At 54.8% G+C, this 19,216-nt stretch overlaps 1 protein-coding gene across 1 annotated transcript in view; it reads left to right on the forward strand.

Moving 5' to 3' along the window:
* LOC136157691 (uncharacterized) overlaps positions 1 to 15,600 on the forward strand; it is a 28,962-nt gene extending 13,362 nt beyond the window's left edge. Inside the window, exons 14-28 of the mRNA XM_065919496.1 lie at positions 2,580 to 2,733; positions 3,353 to 3,538; positions 3,675 to 3,752; positions 4,805 to 4,941; positions 6,320 to 6,621; positions 6,780 to 6,918; positions 10,371 to 10,417; positions 10,922 to 11,079; positions 11,372 to 11,439; positions 13,095 to 13,229; positions 13,383 to 13,418; positions 13,592 to 13,927; positions 14,099 to 14,401; positions 14,434 to 14,564; positions 15,207 to 15,600. Of these exons, the coding sequence (XP_065775568.1) occupies positions 2,580 to 2,733; positions 3,353 to 3,538; positions 3,675 to 3,752; positions 4,805 to 4,941; positions 6,320 to 6,621; positions 6,780 to 6,918; positions 10,371 to 10,417; positions 10,922 to 11,079; positions 11,372 to 11,439; positions 13,095 to 13,229; positions 13,383 to 13,418; positions 13,592 to 13,927; positions 14,099 to 14,401; positions 14,434 to 14,564; positions 15,207 to 15,440 (2,444 nt within the window). The 3' untranslated portion in view covers positions 15,441 to 15,600. The remainder of the gene's footprint in view (positions 1 to 2,579; positions 2,734 to 3,352; positions 3,539 to 3,674; positions 3,753 to 4,804; positions 4,942 to 6,319; positions 6,622 to 6,779; positions 6,919 to 10,370; positions 10,418 to 10,921; positions 11,080 to 11,371; positions 11,440 to 13,094; positions 13,230 to 13,382; positions 13,419 to 13,591; positions 13,928 to 14,098; positions 14,402 to 14,433; positions 14,565 to 15,206) is intronic.
* Positions 15,601 to 19,216: the final 3,616 nt, after the last annotated feature.

The raw sequence follows: 19,216 nt of genomic DNA on the forward strand, positions 1-19,216 counted from the left end.
CATTCCGACTTCTGTAGATTCTACATACCGCAGTCGTGGGCGTTTGACTACAGATTCAATGCATACGGTGACAGATGTTCCGTTTAACCTTACATTTGAAACTTACCATGTGAAATTGTCCATTTGAAGGCTACCATTTCATCTGTATCTGCTACATTGGCATGTTTCAAAATGTTTCATAATGTTCTGTCACTGTCTTTATAAAGTCTACAGAGTTCGTGGCAGTCTTGGAAATTTCTTGCATAATATTAGAAATGTGTGGTTTCTCTCTTTTTACCTTGGCTCTGGTGGCCAGGGTTTATGAACATTGTCAAGAACGAGTTTCTTTTTGCCTTAACTGATTTTTTCTACTCTGTGGTTGCCTTCATTTTTAGCTACCATTGTCACTGTTATCCCTGAATTGCACCTTTATTTGAAAAAAGTTTCTACCTTCCCCTAAATTCTTGGGATGACAAACTAGGTCATCGGGTTTCTTCTAGACTTTTCTGATATATTCATTCATGGTCCTCAATTTTCTCAATTCATAGCTTTGATATGTATTATTTTACATTATCATTCATTGAAAACATTTTCTATCATTTTTTTTTTGTTGTTTTTTGTTTGGATTTTTGGTTTTGGTTTTCAAATTACACATTGGTTTTGAGATGTCTGTTGCATTATTTCCCAAATATGAGGATATTAGGTATCTTTGAGGGTAGAACCGGTTGACACGAAAGGGTCCCGGGGCCCCAGGTGGTCTGTTAGGAGCCCGGAGACTGGCTGCTGGTCTTTAGGTGGTCTCCACTGCTGGCAGCTCCCATGCCTCCTGGGGTCCCTGAGATCTGGTCCCTGGAGCCCGGGGTCCAGGTCCTTCCTGGGCTAGCGAATGGCGAGAGCAGCGTACTCACTGGGGTCTGCTGCGGGCTCCCCCACCGGGGGGCTGGGGAGGTGTGGTTGACCCCCTTCTGAAGGTTGAGTGGTTCGGCTGGGCGTAGGTCATGTCCTTGGGGGCTTTGGACGTGGCAGCCTGCAGTGGGGGGGGGGGGGGGGAGGTGTGTGAGATGGGGCGCCTGGGGGCCCGGAGAGGAGGGACCCATCTACTGACGGTGAGACCGACTGTCTGTCTGTCCTCTTCCCCTGTCTGTCCTTCGTGTCCAGCAATCCCCCCAACAGAGAGGAGAGGGGGGCACCCCTCCACCTTAGCCTGGATCTCGGGGGTTCACAGGGCGCCCGTCCCCTCCTGGGGGTCTGCAGCCCACCTGTTCTGCTGGAGGGAGACAGTGAGACAGAAGAAGTACCTCCTGGGTCCACTGTTCCCTCCTCTAGTCAGCGCTCCTCTATGTTCCCAGACGTTTGTTCAGTTGCTCAGTCATGTCTGACTCTGCAACCACATGGACCGCAATGCCAGGCTTCCCTGTCCTTCGCTATCTCCTGGAGTTTGCCAGACTCATGTCCACTGAATTGGTGATGCCATCCAACCATCTCATCCTCTGTCGTCCCCTTCTCCTCCTGACTTCAGTCCATCCCAGCTACAGGGTTTTTCCAGTGAGTGAGTTCTTCGCATCATGTGGCCAAAGTACTGGAGTTTCAGCTTCAGCATCAGTCCTTCCAATGAACACCCAGGACTGATTTCCTTTAGGATGGACTGGTTGGATCTCCATGCAGTCCAAGGGACTCTCAAGAGTCTTCTCCAACACCACAGTTCAAAAGCATCAATTCTTCAGCACTTAGCTTTCTTTATAGTCCAACTCTCACATCCATAAATGACCACTGGAAAAACCATAGCTTTAACTAGGTGGATCTTTTAATACACCATCTAGGTTTGTCATAGCTTTACTTCCAAGGAGTATGGCTGCAGTCACTGTCCACAGTGATTTTAGAGCCCGAGAAAATAAAGTCTGTCACTGTTTCCATTATTTCCCCGTCTATTTGCCATGAAGTGGTGGGACCGGATGCCATGATCTTCCGTTTTTTGAATGCTGAGTTTTAAGCCAGCTTTTTCACTCTCCTCTTTCACCTTCATCAAGAGGCTCTTTAGTTCCTCTTCATTTCCTGCCATTAAGGTGGTATCATCTGCATATCGGGAGGTTGATATTTCTCCCAGCAATTCTGATTCCAGCTTGAGCTTCATCCAGCCCGGCATTTTACATGTATTCTGCATATAAGTTTAAATAAGCAAGGTGACAATATACATACAGCCTTGACATACTCCTTTCCCAACTTGGAACCTGTCAGTCATTCCATATCCCATTCTAACTGCTGCTTCTTGACCTGAATACAGGTTTTTCAGCAAACAAGGCTGTCTGGTATTCCCATCTCTTTAGGAATTTTCCAGTTTGTGGTGATCCACACAGTCAAAGGCTTTAGCATAGTCATCGAAGCAGATGTTTTCCTGGAACTCCCTTGCTTTCTCTATGATCCAACCAATGTTGGCAATTTGATCTCTGGTTCTTCTGCCTTTTCTAAATCCAGCCTGAATGTCTGGAAGTTTTTGGTTCACGTACTACTGAAGCTGAGCTCCAAGGATTTTGAGCGTAATCATACATACACCTCTGCAAGTGTGTACGCGCTCACAGGTGAAGGCGGCTCTGCCTTCTTAGGGAGCAGGAGTCCAGAGCTGTCTGGGGCCTGCTCAGGGCTGGTCCTGGCGGGGCGGCTGAAGGCCCAGTCAGTCTCCAGTCTGCTCCCTGGAGAGGAGGCGAGTCTGCACGCGCGCTCTTCCAGGGCAGAGTCGGGGTTTCCCTCAGCGCTCTGGTGAGCCCTGCTGGGCCGCAAGCCAGCAGAGGCGGCTCCTCCCCCCAGCGCTGGTGCTCAGGCTGAGGGACTCCATGTGTGACCCAGACCGCCGGGTCCCCAGGGAGACCCCCTCCCCTGTGACACCCCCGTCTGCTCCGCGTCCCCCGCCGCGGCGGCAGGTCCTCCCAACCCGACTCCACGTGGGTCTCTCTGCGGTCCTGGGTGGGCAGCGCTGTCTCCAGGCCGACTTCCGAGCGCCTCGCTCTGAGGGTCGCTGAGGTTCTGAGGCGCTGGTGGAGGGAGGTGAGCTGGAGTCATCCTACACTGTCCTCTGATCGCCTCTCCTTCCTCCTGTTCAAATACCTTGGATCCCTTTCCTCCTCCGCAGGTATCTTTCTAGTTTCCTGGCTTCCAGCTGGCTGACCCTCTCTTCCACATGGGCTGCTTAATTGACAGAGCTCTGCGGGCATTCTTCATTTTGTTCACTGAGGTCATCAGCTCCACCATTTCTTTTTTTTTTTTTTTTAGAATTTCAGTCTTCTTAGTGATGTGTTATTCCAGTTCATTCATCACGTGCCTGAGCTCGCTGAGCAGCCGTGCTGTTTCCTTAGAGCGCATCCGACCTTCTTCCCGGCAGCTCCTCTGAAGTCTCCATCAGATCGGAACACTCCACAACCTTCGGGCCCTTGCTTGAGGACTGTCATGTTTGTTTGTGGCACAACGTCATGGTGCTTCTTCACGCTGCCGCCCCGAGTGACTCCTGTCCTGGGTCCCCTTTCCGCTGGATTCAAGGACTCGACACCGTAGAAGCCTCTGCTTTCCAGTAGGTGGCAGCGACGCAGCGCAGGTTTGGGGTTTCTCTCACCTGAGTCCCTGGAATGAACTTGAGAGCGGGTGCCTCCCACGCTCCACCACCTCTGTCGGAGGCCCCACCTCTGACCCTCAGCTGCTGGCCCCAGGGTGGTCGGTGCCTGGGTCCGCAGGACGGCGAGGTCCTCCCCCAGTCTGGGGCCCCCTGAGCCACAGGGCCTGTCACCGTGAGGGGCGGGGGGGAGACGTGCACCGCGCCCCTTGCCGTCGGGTTTGCGGGCTCCCCAGCTGCGGATGGGGAAGTCATGGGAATCTCCGCGCCTGGCGGGACGTGGCCCGAGGCACGTGACTCGCTCCCCGTGATCGCAGCCCCCCCTCCCAGGACAGGAGGTCCGGGTTTGGTGCCCCACCTCCCCGCTGCCGCTGTTTCCTCTGGGGCTGCAGGACCCGCGGCTGCAGCCAGAGGGCGGGGATCGCAGGCGCCCGCCCAGCTGGGACCCTCCGGAGGCGTCCTGCGTGCCTCCCTTCCCACCCAGCACCCCGGCATCCGGGACTGAAGCCCCTTGGTTGAGCTGTGGGTACTTCTCTGGTTATAGACGGAAGGGGAGAGGCAAAGGGCGCACCTCCACCTGCCACGCGGGGGTCCCTCTGCTGCACACTGTCTGAGGTCCACTCATCTGTCATCGATGATTGCATCTGGCGCCCACGTGGGAAGCAGCTAACCAAGTCAGCATCTTCCCGCTGACTCATCCAGATGGATTTGGAAAGACCACACCCTTCCCCTGCAGGGGCGCCACAGCTGCGCTCCCTATCGGGATTCTTCCTTCTGTCTCCCCGGGCGCGGTGACCGCCTCCTTTTCATTTCTCAGAGCCCCAGACGCCTCCTCCCAAACTCGGCGAATGACTGCTTTTGTTCTTCCATGATTCAGGCAAAGTGAACTCTTAGGACATGTGTGGGTGTGGGGGTTGTCATCTCAGAGCTAGGAATGAGGAAACGGGGGAAGTGGCCTTCAACCATCTCGGAAGTGGTGGCCACAGCTTGCATTTAAAATGTGTGACTCTGTGTGTGTGTGCATCTGTGTGTATGTGTGTTAATGCCTTCCAACAAGAGGGTCATTTGGGCCTGAATCCTGAAAGGTCTCCACAGTCTGATGTGAAGGGTGACACCCAGCTTTGAAGGGGGCTCTAAAGAAACAGAAACACCTCAAGTGATTTCTCCAAGCAGATGGAGAAACCAGCCCACTTGGCAGGAACTGTGTGAGGTAAAACCTGGCCCCAGGCCCGGGAGGAAGAGCTGCCTCTTCCTGGGTGAGCGGAAGAGCATCGCGCCACCCCCGACTCAGAGCCTGCTCCCCCCCACCCCGGGCTCACCGGGTCTCCACCCGCGGAGGCAGCCAGTGAAGCCCACCCTCCCGGGTCTGGGCTCCGCCACACTCCCGTCCCGAGTCCACCCTCCACGCAGCACCTTGCCAGCTGCCCCTTCAGAACCGTGTCCTGCTCAAACTCCTCACCGGTTTCAGAGCAAAGCCCAAACTCTAAGTGAACCCAAGGCTGTTTGTCATGCCCCAGAGGAGGCCTCCCAACCTCAGCTCTCATTTCTGTTCGGCTCCAAACCCGAAGCCTGCAGTCACACCACACACACACACACACACACACACACACACACACACACACTCAGACGACGTCACACAATGGTGAGCCGTTTAACACACGAGTGCTTTCCCATATCTGCTTTTTTTGGGGGTCATCTAGACCGGGCAGATCCATTCCCATGCCTCCAGTTGAAACTCCACAGTAAGAGTAAAAGCGCGATGACTGCGTTGTATGTGTCTTTTCTGAATGTGTTCGTGGCTGCTATGGGGTACGCCAGGGACACACGGGTAACTCCACGTGAGCGTTTATCTACCGGTGCTTCACACGTTACTGGAGCTCAGTTGCCGCTGAGTTTGTAATTTACACATTGGACTTCTCCAGTCTGTTTGCAAGACAGTGGCACACGTGATCCTCATGAAGCAATCGGGGCCCCGCGGTCGTTTTTGTCTCTGCTCCTCTGTTATAATCCTGGGTCCCTGCGCCTTGGGCAGCAACGCATAACCGCCACCGCCTCCCCCTCCTCCCGTCCACACAGTCCCTGTGTCTCCAGGGCTCTCAGGACCGTTCCTTCCTCTCTGGAATGGGCTCCTTCTCACCCCAGGTCTCTGCCTCCTCAGAAAGCCACTCCCTAAAGCATGGTCCACTCCGGCCCTCAGAAGCGTCCCACTCCCGCCATTACCTTTCCGCTCGCCTGGGGTCCTGGAGGGGCAGGTGGCCAGTGGGAGGGTCTCGGGGAGGTCACGGGCCGTGCAGGGGAGAGAGGAGTGGGGTGGGGACCCCGGGTCAGCCCAGCGCCCCCCTTCCTGGGCTCATCCCCAGGACCCTCTCAGGGCCCAGCCCCCACCCCCAAGGCCCCAATTCAACAACTGGGGAGTCGGGGTCCTCTTTGCTCAGGGGGATCCCAGGCCACCGGGGCAGCTTCAGAGTCTCTTGGAGGAGCCGGGCCCCCTCAGCTATCTGAGGACAGGCTGGTCTCCAGGGGGCCTGTGGTATAGGGCGTGCAGGGTGGACGAGAGCTCTTGGCCGGCCTGCGGAGGATACAGACTCCATCCTAGGCAGAGGCCCCCCAGGCACTCGTGGTGAGGTCCCCAAAGCCTCTGATGGGAGCGGCAGGGACGGGTGCATTCAGTTCTCGCTCAGGACAGGCGGCGCCCATCAACAAGGAGCCCGCAGGCCCCACGCCGGTGTCCTCGGGACACAGTCCTGGGCTCCCCTTCCACGATGTCCCGCTGTGAACCCCAGTGTCCGGTCTGCGCACTGGGTGGAGCTGGCGGCAGTCTCCCGCCGCCGCCTGCCGGGAGGGTTGGTGGAGGTGGACGGCTGACCGCAGCCCCGTGTCTGCGGCCGGGAGCGCTCAGCCGCATGGCCTCACAGGGGCGTCCGGCAGGTCATCGCCCTGCCCAAGGCCTTGGAAAGCACCAGAACGTTCTGACCCGCGTGTCTGTGACCTTCACCCCCTGCTCCCCTCCTCCTCTGACAGGAGCCCCACAGAGAATGCTGCAAGTCAGGGGAGCGGCGGATGGGGAGGCCTGGCTCCAGAGACCTAGGTGGGCGCCCTCCGGAGCCGGCACCAAGGAGCCGGGCAGGCGTTCCCATGAAACAGTCTGAAGTTTCTAGAAGGCTCCTTCCATCCCCACTTCACTTCCTGATCCTCTGGACAGAGATCCAGGATTCCCGGAAGAGGGACGGTGGGGAAGGCGCTCCGGCGTGGCGGTGGCAGCGGGCTGGCTGGCACCCCAGAGGCCGCCCTGGGGACGGCAGGGGCACCACGGGAGGAGCGGGAGCGGAGCGGGCACAGGGGTGAGGAGCAGCGGGGGCTGGGGGGTCGGCGGCTTTGAGCGAGTAGTGAGTACGCAGGCCAAGGAGCCGAGTTACCAGTTAAGCAAGGGCTGTGAAGAAATCCTCACACTTGCTAACGCAGTTGGCAGGGGGCCTACTGGATTTCGCAATGCCAGTACAACCTCATTTTTAACAGATAACTTCTATGCATGACTAACACACAGACGGTCTGACAGATGTAGACAACGCATCAGGCGGGGAGAGGGGAGGCGGAGGGGATTCAGAGGTATAAACCGCTATAAATGTGACCCGGAAGCGCGGAATCCTGAATTGAGACAGCAGGAGAGGCGGGGCAAGGAGAGATGAGCCCAGAAGCCTGGGGCAGAGACGCCCGCCCTCGGGCCTGTCTGCCCGGCTTCCCCACGCTGGGCTGCGGGAACGTGAAAGAGGCTCTGCAAGACTGCCTGAACCCTGGACCCGGCATAGCCCCTGCTTATTCAGGTCCCAGGCGGCAGCATAATATATATATATAAACTCCATGGTCCTGCTCTGTAAACAGAGGATCCTTTGGAGATAAAACAAACAAGCAAAAATAAGTCACAAGGATATGTCATATAGCATGGGGAATATAGCCAATATTTTATAACTCTGAGTGGAGTATAATCTATAACAAAAATTGAATCACTGTATATAATATATACAGTGTATATAATACTGTATGTTTTAATTAAATCAGCTATGTTTAATATATATGTCTATAATATATACATAGACATGTATTACACATACCTTGGTTGCTATGGAAACAGTTACAGGCTTAAGTGTTTGTTAGGGTTTCCCTGGTGACTCAGACAGTCAAGAATCTGTCTGCGATGGGAAAGACCCGGGTTCAATCCCTGGGTCGGGAAGATCCCCTGGAGAAGGGAAGGGCAACCCACTCCAGTATTCTTGCCTGGAGAATCCCATGGACAGAGGAGCCTGGCGGTCTACATGCATGCATGCTAAGTCACTTCAGTTGTGTCCGACTGTTTGCGACCCTGCGGATTGTAGCCTGTCCATAGTAATGTATGAAAATGAATGAATAAATAAATCACTACATGGGAGAAAGAGAAAACTTTAGAGCAGAATACCAAGTTATCAATAGAGAGGGAGGAGTGGAAAGAGATCGTCATTATTTAGCTCCCCTCATGGTGGACGTGTCAGGGGAGACTCACCCTCGGATGCTAACAGGGGCAATCGTGTGTCTGCCAATACTGGACGAGGACTCGGTGCCTGTCCCGAATTCCAGGGGAGAACTGGGGACTTCGCCGTGAGAAGCCGGGCAGATGCCTGCTTGACGTGACCAGGTGATGAGCATGAACATGACCGTGACCAGGGTGGGGAGGGGGGCCCCTGGGCTCCTGACACCATGGAAACGACTAACCACAGCCTCATTTCCGGGACACCCGGCCAGCAATGCGTGACCTGGGTCAGATCATCTGTCCACACGGACGGCACAGGCTGAGGGCCATCTGCAAATCCTGTACCCTTGAAGATCGTCTGGGGCCCAAGGCAGCAAGACTGGGGAGTCGTGCAGATTCTGGGGGATGACGAAACAGGACAACCACCGGCAACATGTGCTTCTGGGTGGAACCCTGGACCAAAATGAAAGACTGAGGCTGTCTGGCAGGTGACTACACGTGCATTGGGACTGAGGACTTGGTAAAATGTTACATCAGTAAAGACCCCCAAATTGGCAGATTCAGGGTCATGTAGACGAGTGTGCATGTCTATGGGAGGCGCACACTGGCATATTTACGCTAGTGACGCTTTATCTCGGAGCTTCCCAGGTGGCGCTGCAGTGGTAGAGAACCCGCCTGTCAGTGCAGGAGGTGGAGGAGACGCGGGTTCCCTCCCTGGGTCGGCTGTGGTGGTTTAGTCACTAGGTCGTGTCCGACTCTTGCGACCCCGTGGACTGCAGCCGACCAGGCTCCTCTGTCCATGGGATTCTCCAGGCAAGAATACTGGAGTGGGTTGCCATTTCCTCCTCCAGGGGATCTTCCTGACCCAGGAATCAAACCCGGGTCTCCTGCATTGCAGGCAGATTCTTTACCGACTGAGCTATGAGGGAAGCCTAGGGTTGGGACCCTCTTCAGTACTCTTGCCTGGAGAATTCCCATAGACTGAAGAGCCTGCTGGGCTACACTCCATGGAGTCGCACAGATCTGGACACAACTGAGCGACTGAGCATATACATGCTTCATATCAGAAAAACATCTATGTGTGTACATGTCTCTCTGTGTGTATAGACATATGTAACAGACTCACTCTCCCACCGCGTCCCTCGCCAACCACATCATTCTCTTCCGACAGCTCTCTCTCTGTCTCACTTGGGTAAAATATTACTCAACTGGGAATGTAGGTCAAGATGATGTGGGAAAAAGGCAATTCTTATAAGTTTTCCTGTAAAACAAAATTACTATAAGATCACTTCAAATGAGGAGATTTAATAAGAAGACAGTAAGACGTTTGAAAATGTTCCTGGGTGGGGAGGCGGCTAATACATTTTTGTAAACTTCTGTACAGGTTACGTGGGCTGCCGTTGGCTCCAGTTTACCTTGAGGCCCACGTGGACAGAGCAGAGGGCGACTATGACCTCATCAGGGCTCAGATCCTCTGAGATGTGAGTGCAGCCTGAGCGCTGCGGCTGGGATATCGTGGAAGCCAATTTCTAACTTTATGCAGGTGCTTGCCTCGGACCCTGAAGCTAAGACGAGAGCCCCCAGAGAAACGTCATTTCTCCCCAAGCGCCCCCTCTGCTGGCCCGCCTCCACTGAGCTGCCACCTCTACCTGTACTTCCTCCAGCGATGCCTAGCTTTGTAATCCTGTTTTCCTCCATCCTAAGGGAGATTAGTCCTGAATATTCACTGGAAGGAGTGATGCTGAAGCTGAAGCTCCAATACTTTGGCCACCTGATGCAAAGACCTGACTCATTTGAAAAGACCCTGATGCTGGGAAAGATTGAAGGCAGGAGGAGAAGGGCACGACAGAAGATGAGATGGCTGGATGGCATCACCAACTCAATGGGCATGAGTCTTAGTAAACTCCGGGAGTTGGTGATGGACAGGAAGACCTGGCGTGCTGCAGTCCATGGGGTCACAAAGAGCCACACACAACTGAGCGACTGAACTGAACTTTCCTCCCCTCAGCTCCAACTCTACAGTTCACGCCCAGGAGGTGAACAAGTGTAACGAGAGGATGTCAAATCCTAGCATCCTGGGTCCTGGTCCTGGCCCTGGGTCCTGGCAGGAGAACTGGGTGGGGAGGGTTCTGGGCTTCGGGACGAGGAAGAGTGGACACTTCTGTCTCTGTGGTCCCAGACACAGCCCTGCCCCATGCTGGACCCAGTCTCCCCAGCCAAGGACGAAAGGAGTGTGCAGGACTGCAGGGTTTCAGGAATCTCGGCTTGAGATAGAAGTTTATCACTCCCCAGACACAGCCGTGAGCCTGTCTGAGGAGGGCAAGCAGCTGGGCAGCCCAGTGAGTCCCGGCTCGCTATGGGGGACACCCATACGGTCTTGTTTGGTTCAGCATGTGGGATCTTAGGTCCCCGGCCAGGGGTCAACACTGCTGCCCCCTGAAGCGGAAGCTCTGTCTGAACCCCTGGACCACCAGGAGAGTGCTGCCGCTGCTCTTTTGAATAAGCTAAATCCGCTTCTCCCTCCTGTCACTCAACTCCCAGCAGCATCTGACCTCAGCCTTCCTCTTGAAATACGAATCCCCCGGCTGCTGGGATGCCACTCCTCAGCGGGGCCCTCCTGATACCAAGTGGGTCCTGCCTTCCTGGTCCTCTTAACACGGTTCCTTTGAATTGGAGGTGTGTCCATGTCTCAGATGGTCGTGCTGCCAGGGATGGTTGCATGGTGTGTGCACTGCACAAGAGAGTGCCTGGCCTTTCGTGTTCGCCCTGTAGACTAGCCTGACCCTACCCTAGGATCCTCTGTCCCCCCTTCACTCCGTTCCCTCTTCCCTCCGGCCCTGTAGACTAACATGCGGAGGAATCGCCCAACAATGTGCCTTGGGGTGCACCTACAGGCGCTCGGCACCTCCTCTCCCAGGAAGCGCACCCCAGCCGTTGCGTTAACACGCGAGACCAGCCTGTATGTCAGGTTGTCAGACCCCAAGGCACAGCCGGACCCTCTGTACGCTCACCATTCACAAGTGCCTCCTACCCCGCCTCCTTCCTGACAGCCAGCCGTAAGTAGTCAGCAACCCGCCCAGCAGGCAGCTCAGGGGCACACGGACGCCCCGCAGACGCCTCGCAAAGGCCTTACTCTCCAGGGCTCATCACTCCCGAGCACCCAAACGCTGCTCCCAGTCCTTTCCTCTCCTGTGTCATGCCCGCGTCTGGAGACACGGATTGGCTGGTGCGGTGGACTGACCCACACATACACGTGTTTCTGTGTTGCTGTGTCTCGCTGCCCCACGCTGCAGGGCCCATGGCTCCAGCTCCGGCATGTGGCCTCAGCAGTCGCAGCTCGTGGGCCCGGGTGCTCCGCAGCGTGCGGGGTCTTAGTTCCCCGGCCAGGGATCGAACCCGTGTCCCCTGCCTCGCAAAGCAGATCCTTAACCACTGGACCACCAGGGAAGTCCTTCATTCCTATTGAGGTATCGTTGATGTGCAATGTTATAGTGGTTTCAGGTGTACAATATAGTGACCCAAAAATTTTCACAGATTATACTCAAAATGTTATAGACTATATCTAAATTTATTATAAAATATTGGCTATACTCTTGTCTTACAGCCGTTATCCTAGAATAAACACATTGCCACACATTGTCATAGGCTACCATGAGTATAAGGAATATCTGACAAGGCTATTTCAAGAGAGGAAAACTCGTATCTCAGGCTCCCGAATCAACTGAGATTGAAAATAACTTTAAAAAATGGGGGGTGGGGGGTGGGGAAGTCCGATTGTAACCTGATTGCTCAGTTCACACAAGCAATGGGTGATTAACACATGGTTAAATAAATATCACTGCAGACAGTGACTGCAGCCACGAAATTAAATGATGGTTGCTCTCTGAAAGAAAAGCTATGCCAAGCCTGGACAGTGTACTAAAGAGCAGAGACATCTCTCAGCCAACAAAGGTTCGCATGGTCAAAGCGATGGTTTTTCCAGCAGTCATGGGTGGATGTGAGAGCTGGACCATAAAGCAGGCTGAGCCCCTAAGAAATGATACTTTCACACTGTGGTGCTGGAGAAGACTCTTGAGAGTCTCTTGGACTGCAAGGAGATTGAACCAGTCAATCCTAAAGGAAATCAACCCTGAATATTCCTTGGAAGCACTGGTGCTGAAGCTGAAGCTCCAATATTTTGGTCACCTGATGTGAAGAGCTGACTCACCAGAAAACACTCTGATGCTGAGAAACATTGAAGGTGGGAGGAGAAGGAGTGACAGAGGATGAGATGGTTGGATGGCATCACTGACTCAATGGACATGAGTTGGAGTAAACTCCGGGAGATAGTGAAGGACAGGGAAGCCTGCAGTGCTGCAGTCCATGGGGTCACAAAGAGTCAGACATAACTTAGCGACTCAACAAGTAAATATCAATTTCTCCAGGTAACTTAGAGGTCTAACTCAGCTTACCGTCACAGAAGTTTTAGACAAAAAGCACAGAGTGAACAAGAGAGCCTTGCCCAAGGATCGTGAAGCCCCAAGGAGCCAGGAAGGATCCAGGGGCTTCTTTCCAGGATATGAGTAAAAGACAAGTCCCTGAAGGGGGCTGTGATGGGGGAAACCCACACTCTGGGGCGGGGGAGGAGTCAGCTTCCTTCCTGATTCCCTGAGCGTCTCCCCTGGGCTCTCGGGCACACGGACTCCACTGAGCCCCAGGGAGACGCTGAACATGTGTCTCTGGGGATCTGAGCCCTGCGGGCAGCAGGAGCCGGCATCCTCCCCGAAACATGTCCAGGGCCTGGTGACCCGGCCATGGTGAGGACCCCACGGGGACCTGCTGATGGACGGGCAGAGGAGGAAGCAGACCCCGAGGGGAGGCTCGCAGAGGAAAGGAGCCTGGCCATCCTCATCTGGAAGGGGCGTCTCAGGAAGTCACGTGGCTGGTTTCCTGCTCTGTCATGGAGACGAATGCCAGGCTTCCTGGGAGGGACAGTTCTCCTTTCTGTGGGGACGCTGCTGTGACGCCCTTGACGAGGAAAATCCGCCTCAGACTGCCAACACCCTGTGTGTCTGTCTGTCCGGAGGGCACCCAGGTCTCCTCCATCCTCACGGCCTGGACCACAGGGAGGAGACGCCATGACCCCCACCCTCCCCGCCCTGCTCTGCCTCGGTGAGATGAGGACGGGCAGGGGGAGCCCTGGTCTGGAGGGACCCCCCCCAGCCAGCCTGCTCCCTCAGGGGGCCCAGGGACCAGGAGGCTCCCGGGGAGGAGAGGCGCTGCTCAGAGCTGAGGGCAGACCTCTCACAGGGCTCTCTCTTCCAGGGCTGAGTGTGGGCCTGAGGACCCAGGTGCAGGCTGGTGAGTCTGTCCCTAGGGACCAGCTCCCTCCTCTCATGGGGACAAGGGTCACCCCCAGGCCACGGGGAGGGGGATGGCAGCTCGGGGCTCATGGAGGGGGAGTCTGGGAGGTCTGGGCTGAAAGCCAGGGCCTGGGGGGATGCCTGGTGAGCCCGCCTCTGATTTCCTTCCAGAGACCCCCCCCAAACCCACCATCTGGGCTGAACCAGGCTCTGTGGTCACCTGCGGGAGCTCCGTGACCATCTGGTGTCAGGGGCCCCCAAATGCCAAAAGCTTCAGTCTGAACAAAGAGGGCATCTCAGCCCCCTGGAACACACAGCCCCTACTGAAGCCCTGGGACAAGGCCAACTTCTCCATCCTGAACATCGAAGAGCAGCAGGCAGGGAGATACCGCTGCTCTCACTTCATTGGATTTAACTGGTCAGAGCCCAGCGACCCCCTGGAGCTCCTGGTGGCAGAAGAGGGGCCAGCGGGTCAGTCGGGGGCCAGACTCTGCACAGACCCCACCGGTGAGCCCCAGGGGTGATGCTGGGACCAGGGGGAGGGGTCCCCGGGAGGGGACAGCGAGATGGGGTGGGGGAGGGGGGACTCGGAGAAACAGAGACGGCGCTGAGGGTCCAGAGAGGCCGCGGAGTCTTGCTCAGAACCAGGGGGGGCCCGCACCCCCTTCCTCTCTGCAGGACTGCTCAGAGACAGACCCTCCCTTTCGGCGCGGCCGGGCCCCTCGGTGGCCCCGGGGGAGAACGTGACCCTGCTGTGTCAGTCGGGAAACAGGACAGACACCTTCCTTCTGTCCCAGGAGGGGGCAGCCCATCGGCCCCTGCGTCTGCGCGCCCAGCGCCAAGGCGGGCGGTTCCAGGCCGAGTTCTCCTTGAGTCCTGTGAGCTCGGCCCACGGGGGCACCTACAGGTGCTACCGCGCACTCAGCACAGAGCCCCACCTGCTGTCACGGCCCAGCGAGCCCCTGGCGCTCCTGGTCTCAGGTGAGGCCCCGTCTGTCCGTCTGACTCAGCAGCTCGGGGCTCTGTGCCCTGGGAGGTCCCGGAGGTCGTGCAGGAGGGGGCGCTGAGGGAGGGGCCCCCTGAGGGAGGGGCCTGGGAGCCAGGCCCCGCCCCTTCCTCACGCACTGGGGTCCCGGAGGGGCAGGTGGGCAGTGGGAGGGTCTCGGGGAGGCCACAGGGCCGCGCAGGGCAGAGGGGAGTGAGGTGGGGACCCCGGCGCACCCCTTCCTGGGCTTGAGCTTCCCAGGGTCCCATTCTCCCAGCCACAGACCCAGATCCAAACCTGGGGAGTCCCGGGGCTCTGTGCTCAGGGGAGACAGCCCGGCCCAGGGCGCTCTGAGATTCTCTGGGGAGACAAGGCCCCCCAGATCGTCAAGGGCCAGCGGGGAGTCGGGCAGGGATGGCGCGGGAGCCACAGGCTGCAGGGGCTTGAGGCTGCGGGATGGGGGTCAGTCTGGGGAGGAGCAGGCCGACCCTCACCCCATCCTGCCCCAGGAGGCTCCAGGGATTGCCCCCTGCCCCAGGTAGCATCAAGCCCGCAGGAGAAGAGGGCTGAGCCAGCGGCTGTGGGGAGCGGTGGTGGGTCCCTGGGACCCCGCAGACCACCGCTCAGGGGCGGGCCCCACCCTGCGCTGTCTGAGCTCCATCAGCTCAGGGTCCTGAGCAGGAACGACTGAGACAGTAAGATAGAGAGGCCCCGGGAGGCTCCCGAGGAGGACACGGCCCACCCACGGCCTCCCTTCAGCACCCTCGGGCCCCCTGACACCCTCCCCATCACCGCGGTCAGACCCAGAGTGAGGACGAGGACAGCGTCCCCGTCAGGGGCTGGGCTCGGGGCCATGTCCTCTCCCGGGAGGCGGGCGCCTGTGCCGGCGCTGACCTGCCCGCCCTCACCCCAGACTACACGGTGCAGAATCTCATCCGGATGGGCCTCGCGGCCTCGGTCCTGGTGCTGCTCGGGGTCCTGCTCTGCCAGGCTCGGCACGACCGCAAAGAAGCCCGAGACGCGGCCCGGAGCTGAGCACCGGGACCCCGCGACGCGAGCTTCCGGCCCAGGAGCTCGGGAAGAGTCTCTGCCTCGCGTGCTGGGTGCGTGCTGGGTGCGCTGTCTGCGGAGACCCCGGGGGAGAGACGCGCCGCGGAGCGGGAGGAGGCCCAGGCGTCCCTGGGGGTCTGGGGGCTCGGCCTCAGCTCACCGGGGCCCCTCCCTCCCGGGGAGGACGCCCCGACTCCCGGCTCCTCCACCCCCAGCCCGAGGCGCATCCCAGTGGCAGGGGCGGGTCCTCACCCTGCAGACCCGCAGGCTCTGTCCGCTCTCCTGGACAACGTAGGCCTCATTGTTCATGCCCGCCGTCTCTGGTGTGCCCAATGACCTCCACCCCTTCGCTCAGAAACAGAATGATGTGGACTTCTCCAGGGCTCCAGAGGTTAAAACTCCGCCTGCCAGTGCAGGATCCCTGGTCCCGGAAGACCCCAGCTAAGCCTCTATGCCCCAACGGCTGAGCCATCTGCCCCCGCGCTCTGCACCAGGGGCAGCCCTGGGCCGCAACTGGAGAGTAACCGCCACGCTTCACACCCAAAGAGAAGCCCGGGGGCAGCAGCAGTGAAGACCCAGCACAGCCAACAACAAATTCTCAAATAAATACTTTTTTATATAAAACAGATTGTCATGTAAGAAACTGAATAAATGGGTGGAAGTGGGGCCCCATTGGGAACAGATGGATCCAGAGCTCTTCCCTGGACCCCCCGGACCCCTCACGTCCTGCTCTCCTCATCAGATGACACCCGGTGTGGTTTCTGCAGACCCCATCGCTGCGAGGGGACACCCTGACGTTTGAAGTGACAGCCAGGTGCTGTGCTGGTAAACGGCTAAGGAATACAACATTTTATAAGGAGCCCAGGCGTGTGAACTGTGTCTGCTTTGCTGCAAACGCTCTCCGCGGCCAACCTCAAGGAGCCGGGGTGAAGGTGCTGAAGGCCGGGTGGGAAGGAAGGAGCAGGCTGGCTTTCCCAGAGGAGCGAGTCTGGTCCCCCCAGCCCCCACCGACGGCCCCAGGCGCACAGATGTGTCCTTTGCATTACACGTCACGGTTAGATCATTCCCATCTCAGTTTCAAGCCCCACTTTCCATGGAATCAGATGCCAAAACCTTAGTCCATTCAGACGAGACAGAAAGAGAAGACAGTCCAAGTACCAATTGTGGGAGAAAACACGGAGCACTTTGACTCCAATACCTCACAGCTTGGAGTGCAAATCGCCTCAGCCTTTTGGGAAGGAAGTAACGACCATCAGGTAAAAGGGAGAAACACACAGCCCCACCCAGAGTTATGTAACCGAGGGGAAAACTGTGCCTAACCACCATCACACAAGCAGGAGAGTGAGCACACAGGGCCGCTCAGATCAGACCACAGAAGACCTCACACACAGGAACGCTTTGGTGCACACATGTGACAGAGCTTCCTTTGAGTTAAGAAAAGACTGTACTGACATACTAAGAGTTAACAAAATTTAAGACAAAACTCCTCTGACACCATTTGCTACTGATTCTCCCTTGCAAAATAAATTAACACCAGTTTAGAAAGATCTGCAACCTGTTGCTAGTGTTAGCTTGCCAAAACTGCTGGGAAACCCTCGAATCAGTTGCTGCACCTGGAAACCTCTGGTCTTCCAGGCACTGCCTCTCCCTTCCTGCCACACCTTCCCCCAAACCACTGTGGGTTTCCCGGGGCCCTGGGGGGCCCTTCCTTGACCCACCAGGCTGCTGTGCTGGCTCCGCCAGGACCTCAGGCTTCCCAGGGCAGAGCCTGTCCACCTTTGTTCTCTCCCTCCTAATGGAGCGGCAGACGGCCGCACTTGAAAGGAACTACAAGTGGATAGACGAACGAGTTGGCTTGGTTTTTTCCAGTGTAAACACAAGCCAAGCCAGTGCCTGGCAATGGTCCAAAGCTCTGGTCCTCCCCCGAAGGTTCCCCTAATGAAAACTCGAGGCCCTGCACCCTCTTACTCAGATCAGAATTTAAGTGCAAACAGAAACAAGGACACTCTTTGGTGCCATATATATATATATACACACACACACACACACAGAGATACATATACACACACATACACATATATACACACACACATACATACACAGATACATACACACACACACACACATACACACACACACACACACATACACACATATACAAACACAAACACACATACATATATATACACACACACATACATACACACACATATATATACAAACACACACACATACATATATATACACACACACACAAACACACACACATATATATACACATACACACACATATATACAAACACATACACACATACATACATATATACACACACACATACATACACAGATACATACACACACACACACACAGATACACACACACACACACACACATACACACATATACAAACACAAACACACACATACATACACACACATATATATACAAACACACACAGATACATATATACACACACACACATACACACAAACACACACACACATATACAAACACATACACACATACATACATATATACACACACATATATATACACACAGATACACACATATATACATACACACATATACATATATACACACACATACACAAACACACATATGTATACACACAGATACACACATATGTATATACACAGATACATATATACACACATACACACATATATACACACATATGTACACATACACACACACATACACACAGATACACACATGTATACACACAAATACATACATTTATATATATACACATACACCCATATATTCACACACAAAAATATATATACACACATACACACACATATACACACAGATACACACATACACACATACATATAAATAGACACATATACACACATATATATATACACAAACATATATATACACACATACATATAAATACATACACATATACACATACATACACACACACATACACACATACACACACATATACATATACACACACACATATACATATACACACACATACACAAACAAGACACATATGTATACACACAGATACACATGTATATACACACACAAACATGTATACACACCACACCAACATATATATACACACATACACACATATACACACAGATACACACATACATATATATACACACATACATATAAATACAGATATATATACATACATATATACACACACACATATATATACACACATACATATATATATACACACACATACATATAAATACAGACATATATACACACACATATATACACACATACATATATATACACACATACATATACAGACATATATACATACATATATACACACACACATATATACACACACACATATATATACACACATACATATATATATACACATACATACATATAAATACAGACATATATACACACACATATATACACACATACATATATATACGCATACACATACACACACATATGCACACATGCACACATATATACACACATACATGTATGTATGAGCCTGTGTGCTCACTGATGTCCAACTCTTGCGACCCCATGAACTGGCGCCCTCAGGCTCCTCTGTCCATGGGAGTTTGCAGGCAAGAATACTGGGGTGAGGTGCCCTGTCCTCCTTCAGGGATCTTCCTGACCCAGGGACTGAACCCGCGTCTCCTGTGGCTCCTGCATTGACAGGCAGGTTCTTTCCCCTTGACCATCTGGGATAAATCTTCTAAAGGAAAAGACAGACTGGCCGCTTCTTCCCATCCA

This window comes from Muntiacus reevesi, chromosome 2 (genome assembly GCF_963930625.1).
Source record: "Muntiacus reevesi chromosome 2, mMunRee1.1, whole genome shotgun sequence".
Classification (NCBI taxonomy): Eukaryota; Metazoa; Chordata; class Mammalia; order Artiodactyla; family Cervidae; genus Muntiacus; species Muntiacus reevesi.